Source organism: Thunnus albacares, chromosome 15, assembly GCF_914725855.1.
Source record: "Thunnus albacares chromosome 15, fThuAlb1.1, whole genome shotgun sequence".
Classification (NCBI taxonomy): Eukaryota; Metazoa; Chordata; class Actinopteri; order Scombriformes; family Scombridae; genus Thunnus; species Thunnus albacares.
Window position 1 is genome coordinate 14,620,118 of NC_058120.1, and position 10,712 is coordinate 14,630,829.

The following is a 10,712-nucleotide window of genomic DNA, read 5'->3' on the forward strand; positions in this document are numbered from 1 at the left end:
AGGGTCACTATCAGATATTCTTCAATTCACTGAATCGGGCTAATTAACGGTAAATGCATTGTAGTTATGTCAGTTCTTCTAAGTTAGCAACACCATAGTTTTAAACATATATCTGATATTATCTAGCCTACTGATAATATAGCCACAGTCTTACTGTATCTAGTGATCAGAATGTTCATTTACTAAAAAATAAAAATAAAACAATAAGTAGCCTAGTATAACTTACACATTTAATCTGCCAGCAATTTTTTGCCAAGCCATCTCCCCTGCTTGTTAATTGCGGCAATATTGTAGTACTGCTGAGAAGAACAGAAGCTCTAGTTTTTTGCTTCTTTTTGCGACATAGTATCTTCTTTTTGACAATTGCATGCTCCAGGCTGCTTATATACTCTGTACACGTACACAATATAAGATTGTTCAAGGTAAATGTTAGGTTGGATCAGCTGGAGCGTCAAACTTTAGCGAGTGTGGTGACGGTTAGGGTCAAGGTTAGTGTTGAGGTTAAGGTTAGGGTTAGGCCTGAGGTCAACATTGGGGTTAGGGTTAAAGTTAAGTTGACATGCATGTGTGAAGAAACACACTGCATACAAATCTTGCAAGAGTTTGGTAAATCCTCCCTCTGGCTGATCCAGTCCAGCACCAAAATTTGTTCAAGCCTGGTTTGAGTTAACATTGACAAGACACGGCTAAATTGTGTTAATGGAACTGCATGAGCCCTGAGTGAAAGTTGACATTAATTCAAACCGGGCTTTTTCAATTAAGCGCTGATTTCATTAGCAGCGTTGATGGAACACCCCACAGGTCTTCTTCCATCTGAAGTTGATTATAAATCAAAGCAGATTGAATTCCGTGAAATGCAGCTTAAACTCTGAATTCTGAATGCTTGTGGGACATAAAATTAAGGACTAACACACCACTCACACAAATTCAAGTCAAGAAATAAAAAAAAAGGTTTTTATTTTTATTTACCGCAAACAAAACTACTACAGTTCATACAATCTGTACATACTGACAGTTAAAATCAAAGTCCTTTGGAGAGGAGAAGACAAACAAATGAGGAGGGTTTCTCCTGTCGGACTGATTTAGACAGTATACAACAGTGGAATATGTTTGCTCCCAAAAAGGAACGAACAGGTTTCTAATGATTCTCTACAACAGAGTTCCCACAGACATCTTTTTTCCTCATTGATGAAAAACTCTTCAGTGTGCACTGAATCATGAAAGGAGGTTTCTGAAGATTTAACCCAAGGGGAAGGTACAAAACAAAACTCCACACATTTATGAGTAATTAAAGTAGAATCATGAGGCTTTTTTTAAATTAACTGTAATGATAAACACTGTTAAGGTTGGAGAAAGTCATTACTGGATGTACTTGAGTTTTATTCCAGCAACAGTAGTGTAGCCAAGTGTCCTGGAGCGACACCAAGCTCCTACCAGCTCAGCCTGCAGCCTCAAAATCATCAATTTGCTGATTTCATACATTGATAATAATGGAACAGTAATCAGAAACCACTTGTTCTTACAGCAGTTGAAATGCCAATTTGACTGGATGAAGGAGAAAGTACATGTTTTCCGTCCAAATACTGAAGCCAAAACTCTTGGCAGCAGTAGTTTTTGGAGCTCTAGCAGGAGTGTTCAACACGGCACAAAAATCAGCTTTCATCTAGTCCAGTTGAAATTAAAAGATGTATCAACTGGTTTACAACTACCTCAAAGATTTTAACATGCTTATTTTCATGACATGGCAGGAAAATATTATATGTGCGATACCGCCTATTTAAAAAGTTAAATAATAATAATTTTACTGCTTTATTGGCATTTCAATGGTCATCAAGTGACTGTAACGGAGACTACAGTTAGCCTGATATGAAAAACAAAATGAAATCAAGGCCACTTCACATTGAATCATCATTTAATTTGTTTTGCCTGTCAGTAACTGTTAACTCTTACTGAGTGATTTCATGTACATTATATATATGAATTAAAATCCTAGGTGACAGATTCTGAGACATATGACAATCCAACAACATCCTAACAGCAGCAACATTTCATACGATGTAAGGCCCTGTGTGTGAGTAACTGTGTTCATTCACGGCAAACAGCTCATTCAGTCTTTAGAGATCAGTTCAGCTTATTTGAACATGGCGTTGAAGGCTCGTCCGATGATGAGCCGGCGTACTTCGCTTGTGCCCGCACCGATTTCATACAGCTTTGCATCACGCAGATAACGTCCCATAGGGTAGTCGTTGATGTAGCCATTACCACCTGTTGATGAGGTAGACAGAGTGACTAAAATAAGCTACATTGACACATAGATCATTACTCTTTAACTTTATTCTAGTGCAACAAAGTTATAAGGTTAGTGTGCATTTTTGTGCACAATACACACAATGTTCCCTTGAGCTGCTTAAAATAGTGATCATCTGCACAAATAAAGTTTATTCCATCCATTTAAAAGCCTGATTCAACCTTATATATAAATTGCTATTTGAAAATGTGACTGACTTTACAAACATTTAGAGCTGCAACGATTAGTCGATTGCCTGAAAATTAATCACGGACTATTTAGACAACTGATTTCAAGTCACTTTTTAAGGAAAACAAGCGAACAAAAAAACCTAAACTGACATGTTAAAGACCAAACAACTAATCAATCAATCGAAAAAATAATCCAGATTAATCTTCAAAAATAATCATTACTTGCAGCATGCAATCATTAATCAAGTCAGCCAACTGCAGCATGTGGAGCTGTTTAAAATTTGCTGAAGAGGTCTAAATTAAGCAAGATTATAAAAAGGAAAGATATGAAATGAAACCATAATTAAGTTGACATGCAAATTTGTTTGCACAGATTATTGCATTCTGTATAAAATACAGAAAATTAAGGCACTGGTCACAGCTCAGCATGAGGTAAAAAATAGCAACAGGTGGTCCAACATGAGCATAAAGTATCTCAGTCTTTTTAAAAACTGCATGTGACATAAAAGTAAATCATGTCTGTCAATCATTCTCATTAAATGACATCTATCAAAAGTTTAATCAGAAAGAAAACTCCACAGTAGGTGTTAACAATACAATTAATGGATGTCACTGTAAAACTGAGTGTTATTTCTTCTCTACACTCTCATTCATTACTCCACTAAGCCACATCTCTTGGCTTCCAAACTGTTTATAGTGTTTTCCCATTTATCTCTACTATCATAGAAGTTTAGCATCTAAGAAGCACATCTTCCCTCCCTGTGAGCTTGTTTTCACTGTTAATAGTTTGACCACCTTCAGGAAGACGACTCTCTGACATGTCCTTGAAAGACATCAGCACAGCCAACACTGCCACATCTGAGGAGGGAAGACCTATCCCCAGTGAAAGATTGCTGAAGGCATTTAAGAGGGAACTCTCCACCTGAGCTATTACTTGAACTGACCATTTTTATTCAAAATGTCACACCAACTGAAAGCGAAAGAGAGTCAAACCAAAACAGGAAGCAGCTCTAGCAAAGTGTCCATTGAAAATGTCACAAAAGGTTCATCTCCCCAACTCCAGTTATCCAAGCTGCTCCTGTTCCACTTCTATTTCCTACTATGACAAAAACATGACAGTTGCCTTCAGTTTAAGGTTCAGTTGTCATCATTTTCTTGGCACTTACCCAAACACTGAATGCCATCCAAAGCAACCTGAGTGGCGTTCTCAGCACAATACAGAATCACCCCAGCACAATCCTGCAATGGCAACACAAATCAACACAGTCATTGTGTGCAGTGGTGGGAAAAATAGTAACAGATTGGGATTTTGAAAGCTTATTTTTCTTGGTAGAAGCATTAGCATAAACCAAGTAAACACACTGTTTCAAAGCTTATAACATACCTTTTAAGATCCAAGGCCTGAAATAATCTATATTGAACACCTTTCAACGCTTTAAATTTAAAAATGACTTTTTTTCTATATACCAATTATATAATGCCTAAAAATGGAGATGAGCGAGAAATCCTCTCACCATTGCACTGAAGTGTCCCTTGTCACAAGCCCGGGCAACATTGTACACATATTGTCGACAGGAGCTCAGCCTGGTGTACATGTCAGCCATCTTGCCTTGCATTAGCTGTCAGACAGATGAACAATACACATTAGGTCAGTTTCACTCAAGTCAAATTACAGTTTTTAATTCTGTAGCTAACAGCTTCACATCTGAGGTATTATCTATTAAAAACATGTTTTTCTATTTGACTTTAATTTATTGTATAAAGTGAAGACTGAAAAACCTGAAAGTGTCCAATCTTCTGTCCAAAAGCTTCTCTGACGTGTAGGTAAGGAACAGAAAAATCCAAAACCGCCTGCATGATGCTGAAAAATAATGATACTGTTGAGGGCTGCAGAACAATTTAAGTCTGGGACACCAACAAAAAAAGTGAAAACATTCATTTTGATGTCTGTTATGGAGTTTTCTTGGATTTATTGCTCATTTTTTTCATGCTCCATAAGCATGTGGAACAAAGCAATAATGTTCCAACTCTCACTTTACAACCATTTCTAAACAGTAACAAAGGGTTCAATAAAATTTAAACACTGACATCCTCATTCATGTACAGCAGACACATGTAAACTGCACGTACATGCAAACTAACTGTGTTACTGTGTTTTTGGCTCCAGTCAAACCCATAAAAATCTAACCAACAGACACAGTGTTTACATTCTAATTACTTCCTAAGAAAAACCCGAGGGAGAGCTACGAGGTACAATATACAAAACCAAAAGGTCAGATTAATTAGCAATTACTTAGGAAAATGAATGAGTGAGCATGGGGACTGGATTCAGGCAACTAACGGACAGCACTACGCAAAACTTCAGCTAAATGTTTTGCAAATATGCTAGAGGACATAAACATTACACCCGACATGTCACATTTTATGCATAATTTTCATATTTCTGTCCGTGTTGTAATTCAAGCCTAGTTCTGGTATGAACTTACCCGATAGGTCCTGATGAGAGAACCAACCTCTCCAGATCTAGGCCGCTCATCATCACATAAACACCTTTGTTCAACGGACCCAGGATGTTCTTCTCTAAAACAAATTAAATCAAAATAAATTAAATGTCTACATGAAAAAAAAAAAAAAAAGAAGTTAAATCTGCACACGGATCAGACAACACACACACATGCAAAGAAATGAGCCGAAACAAAGATGGTACTGAACCATGGATCCTCCTGTTTTACACAAGTGCATTATGATGTAGGGCTGTGAGATATGACAGAAATCTCATATCCCGATATGGGTCATTTCATATCCAGATAACGATACATATCACGATGAAGTGCATTTTCTGTAAATTCAATGAATAGTTTATATATAATGACCACATGGAAAGGCCTGTTTCTTATTACATTTTGAATTATATACTCCACAAATAAAAGGTACTTACTAATATTTGATTATTTTTCTCCTTTTATTTAGAACCTTTGTGCAAATTTTCAATTAAGCATGTAACAAAATATGAAATATTAATGTATAAAATATAAAAGGTAAGTAGAAACTTATTGTTTGACATGATTCTTGTGTATGTGTTCGAGTCTGTTGTGGGGAAAGGTCTGCAACGTAATTTGCAAAGTACAGTTCTAGTCTGTGTCAGACTTTTCATAGCCAAACCACGTCAATGCAACGGAATTAGCCCCTCTTTTAGGTACAAGCTCTTCGTTTTGTCTTGGCTGGTTGGAGTCCTTCTCCTGTTCAGAATTACCCTGATCTGTGTCATGTTCACTCTCCTCCATGTTCGTTTGTGTTGCCTTCATGCAAATTTCCTGCCTGCCATCCGTGCCGTGCAGAAGAACGCAAAGCGTCATCCAAATGATGACAAATATTGCAGTAACAGTGTGATTTGCAACATGATGAAATAAACGATAGAGCATAATATGAAACGACAGACGTTTTTCTATTGTCACACAATTTACAGACGGGTGACAAATTAAAGGAAAAACCAACATCAAGTGTCTTATTAGGTGTTGGGCCACCATGTGCTGCCAGAACAGCTTCAATGCGCCTTGACATTGATTCTACAAGTGTCTGAACTCTACTGGAGGGATGAACAGCATTCTTCAGAAGGATATTCCCTCATCTGGTGTTTTGATGATGGTGGTGGAGAGCGCTGTCTAACACATCAGTCCAAAACCTCCCATAGGTGTTCAGTTGGGTTGAGATCTGGTGACTGTGAAGACCACAGCATATGATTCACATCATTTTCATACTCATCAAACCATTCAGTGACCCCTCGTGCCCTGTGAAATGGGGCATTGTCATCCTGGAAGAGACCACTCCCATCAGGATAGAAATGTTTCATCATAGGATAAAGGTGATCACTCAGAATAACTTTGTATTGATTCGTAGTGACCCTTCCCTTCCCCAAAGCATAACAGAGCCACCAGATCCCCTCACTGTAGGCGTCAAGCATTCAGATCTGTACCAGTTTTTCCTTTAATTTGTCACCCGCCTGTATATTGTCATATGGCATAGCCCTAATATGGCAGAGTGTGCACTTTAACACACCTGGGACTTTACAGTCTTCAAAGATCAGCTCGCAGGTGTTGGATCCCCTCATGCCGAGTTTGTCGAGCTTCTGTGCTGTGGAGAAACCTGGCATTCCCTGCAGGACAAACACATACATTCAACGGCTGAGGCAGTCACATACCAGGAAACAGACCATGAAAACATGTAAACCATCACATCCCCTTGGCCACGAGTGAATCCTGAGGCGGGGACAGAATACATCTGCACTTGACTGGACTTACCTTTTCAACAATGAAAGCTGTGATGCCTTTTTGATGGGCCTCAGGATTTGTCTTGGCATAAACAATAAGGACGTCGGCATCTGGCCCGTTTGTGATCCAGAACTTGTTTCCATTCAGAACATAGTAGTCGCCTGTGGAAAAACTTCACAGTTAAAATAAAGATCGAGTGGAACTAAAACTGAGTTACACTGCAGAATTAAGATTGTGAAAACACCTGTCTAGATCCATGGTAAAATCCCTTACACCATAATCTTGAATGAGCACATATTTACAGGTGTTACTCACAGGCTTAAGTAGAGAAAGCATGAGTGCATTTAATAAGTACCTTCTCATAAAACATTTAGGCAATCACATTTTCAGACACCTCAACAATAACTTCTCTCATCCTGGCAACACCTCAATCTCTTTGGTCAAACCTGCACAGATCAAAACACTCACCATTACTCTATCATTAACCTTGCAAACCATCATAGCTTCTAAATAGTATTTATAAGGCACGAGGTAAGATGCAGTCACCAAATGATCACATCCTAGAGCTGATGGCACTTTGACATGTCATCTGAAATTCATGTTTATGTATCTTCTTTTATGCCATTTTGTTTCCTTTTGATGGTTTCCTTGACTGGCTGTCATCATGCTTAGCAGTTGGCGGAATACAAATTGCTGATTTTATTACTTATCTATGCAGCAATGTGTGATCCATGTCTACGTCCACTTGTCCACCACTAGCATGCAAATGTAGCTATGTTCTAAACAGAGACTACACTTATGATAGATAATTTAAAAACCAAATTAGAAGCAGGTTTGTGAAATAAGTCACAGTTAATGTTGGGAAGAGACAACTTAGGAGGTTCTAAACTTAGCTCTGTGCATGCTGTGAAAGAGATTAAAACATCACTTCTTCTCTGTTCCTGAACCCTCTGCCGGGCTGCAAAATGAGCAGCCTAAATAGTTCTCTTATCAGGGTGCACAGCTTGTCAGTGACTCGATGTGACATGAGATGGTGTTAACTTAAATACATACAATGCAGGATAGACCATCTATCCCAGGGGGGACTAGTCTGTGGCCCTACAGGACTAAATTATAAACAGGTTGTAATGTTTTGCTTTGTTGTTTGTTTGACTGAAAAGAATTCTGAAGAAAATATTTTCAGCTCTCTAAACACTGCTCACACTGACAGTCTGGCCATGTAGCACACACATGCCTCCCTGCTGTTTCAGAGTCACTTGGTAAATGTGATATTCAGTGTAAAAAGGAATAATTGCCATCAGTGGGTTTTTTTTAAAGCCTTGATTCAGTAAAATAAAAAAAATGATGATTCTGATCAACAGCAGAGAGACTACAGAAACTAGCACTATTTAGTGGCAAGGATGGCATCCATATACATAAATGAATATAGATCTGTTCATGTAGAGTAAATATATTAACAAGTCAGCACACTGTTGAATAATTATAGTATGTAGCACTGATGCAGAGGAATGAATCACCTTGCTTCTTGGCTTTAAGTTTCATGGACACGACATCAGAACCAGCGTTGGGCTCACTCATGGCCAGAGCTCCTACATGCTCCCCTGTCATTAACTGACAAAAGGAAAGACAAAGATAACAACAAAGGATTAAATCAACTTTCCTTTTGTGTTTTAGGCATTTTTCATACTGTATGAGCTGCTTTGTTCCTGACCTTTGGCAAGTACTTTTCCTTCTGTTTCTCGTTTCCGTGCCGCACCATCTGATTGACACAGAGGTTAGAGTGGGCACCGTAACTAAGAGCAATGGCTGCTGACACTCGTGACATTTCCTCCATAACAATGACGTGATCTAGGTAGCCCAGTCCTGTGCCTCCATATTCCACTGAAAGAAACATACAGTGTAAATTTACTGGGAAACACCAACAAAAGAGAACAGCTTTGAATCATTAACTCTGATCACTTTTTTCCTCCAGCTGTCTTACCTGGAGCAGTGATCCCAAGGAGTCCCATCTCCCCCATATCTTTCCAAAACTCCTGGTGGAAAGGCAACATAAAAAGATAATTACAGTACCACAACAGCTTATGATGGTTTTATCACCAAAACAAAAATGCTGCTCAATAGGTTTCATGTTAAATGGAAATACAGATCTTCCATAAGATATACAGCAAAGGTGTGGGTGGATCATGTTGAACTTTCCTGAATTATGCAACTCAACCAGTGAACAACAGGTTATGTGCACAATGAAGCACTTCAACTCACCCGCATTCCTGGAAATTCATTACTTTTGTCGATCTCATCAGCATGAGGTGCAAGTTTTTCTGCACAGAATTTACGAACCGTCTGCCTGAGCTGTGCAAAAGACACAAAGGATATATTATTAATTAACAAATGTATATATATCATTGTTTTTCCCCTCATTTAACTGCAAGGCAATCATGCATAAATGTGTTACTTGACATTATATTAAACTTTATAAATGACCAGGATTGGAGGGCAGAGCCTTTCATCCAATCAGATCCTTTATATGAACCCCACCCCCTGCTCTCCTCCCTTCCAGTGTCCAGACTGCCACTTGGTACCAACTATCTACCACTGACCTCTTGTCACCTTGTAATGTATATATAAATCTTAATGGAAAGTAGCTTCGTGTGAACCTTTAACCCCTCGCTACCTTTTCAAAACACACCGGCCAGCTGTTTTAGCTACCAGGGCTAATGCTAGTTCAAGCTAAATATAACGCTGGCCCTATGAGTTATTGATACCGCAAACATTTTTTTTAATTAAGCGAACACATAATGAATGTCAATTTACGTTAAATAGCTGTCGAGTGCTTAAAATCTGTTTAAGTGGTTAGCAAGGTCTGCTAATATCAAGGGCTACCCTTAGCTAGTTACGTCATCACGTCATGTGCACTACGTCCTTAAATAACAGCCTTCTTATGTCCTTAAAACTTACACCATCCTGTAATTTAACTTTGTTTTCATATCACTGGAGCAGTTTTTTTTTTACCACAAGCTGTTACACTGCAGAGAAAAGATGGACTTTGTGTTGCTCCTTAGCTCGTTAGGCTAACCTGTATCTGCTCTTCGGTGAGTCCGTTCACCACATCGTCCACCGGGATTGCAGCCCCGGCGCATCCCCTCCTCGCCACCGCGGGGATGGATAACCTGGATCCGAGGCGGAGGACGTTTCTGACGGCAAACATGATGTTGCTTGTGGGACCGAGAGATGGAGAATATAGTGCCGAAAGTTACGTAATAGGTACCCCGGGGAAGCAGCCCCGGACGTGTCTCGATGGTTACCAAAGCTAGAGTTGAGAAACTCTCGCGAGAGTTGTATGCGTTGTTTCTTAATTTTGTGCGTTGTACAAAATAATTATGTTTTATGATGTGACAATGCTGTGCTTAAGGTCTTGTTAGGTTTAGGCACAAAAACACTTGGTTAGGGTCAGGGAAAAACCATGGTCTGGGTTAAAATGATCACTCTCGCGAGACCTTTCGCGGGTCTGGTATTACCATCTGCACACGACCAAGCTGCCCTCTGCAAGACAGAAGCAAGAGGTCTCACTCTGGCAATATTTCTCGGTACCACAAACGTCATCCACACAGGCGTCCCATCTCCGGTACCATCTTGACGTATTATCGCCACCAACTGGACTGGAGTGTATATCATTAGACCAAACTGACGGTAAACAAACACAAACAGACCAGCTTATACAGTAAATTAAACTACGATATATAGTTTCCCCAAATGCCTGTAGTTTTTATTTTTTATTTTTTATTTCTATGTCATGCCAAACATTTGGCCCATCCTGTATGAGATTACAAGACACCACTATTTTGCAAAACATGCATCTTCCAGTAATACATAAACAGAAGCATGAAAAAGAGAAGAAACACAAACAAATAATTGAAACGATACAAAACAAACATCCCAAATGAACTGTTCATAGATTAGAAGTTTAAC

At 39.0% G+C, this 10,712-nt stretch overlaps 1 protein-coding gene across 1 annotated transcript; it reads right to left on the bottom strand.

The window, feature by feature from the left end:
- Positions 1 to 932: 932 nt before the first annotated feature.
- Positions 933 to 10,169, bottom strand: ivd (isovaleryl-CoA dehydrogenase). The gene is made up of 12 exons (XM_044375361.1): positions 9,820 to 10,169; positions 9,006 to 9,095; positions 8,728 to 8,779; positions 8,458 to 8,627; positions 8,264 to 8,357; positions 6,777 to 6,907; positions 6,535 to 6,631; positions 4,965 to 5,058; positions 4,258 to 4,339; positions 3,993 to 4,097; positions 3,645 to 3,717; positions 933 to 2,265 (listed from the first exon to the last, which is right to left on the bottom strand). Exons 1-12 carry the CDS (start codon positions 9,949 to 9,951, stop codon positions 2,132 to 2,134), a joined length of 1,254 nt encoding a protein of 417 aa, XP_044231296.1. The 5' UTR covers positions 9,952 to 10,169; the 3' UTR covers positions 933 to 2,131.
- Positions 10,170 to 10,712: the final 543 nt, after the last annotated feature.

What these genes read in the sequence shown, in the direction of transcription:
- ivd (XM_044375361.1), bottom strand. Translation starts at nt 9,951, where the DNA reads ATGTTTGCCGTCAGAAACGTCCTCCGCCTCGGATCCAGGTTATCCATC. An exon ending in CAGCTTTCATTGTTGAAAAG is followed by an intron (nt 6,632 to 6,776) that starts GTAAGTCCAGTC and finishes TTTGTCCTGCAG; the next exon opens with GGAATGCCAGGTTTCTCCAC. An exon ending in GGATGGCATTCAGTGTTTGG is followed by an intron (nt 2,266 to 3,644) that starts GTAAGTGCCAAG and finishes CCTCATCAACAG; the next exon opens with GTGGTAATGGCTACATCAAC.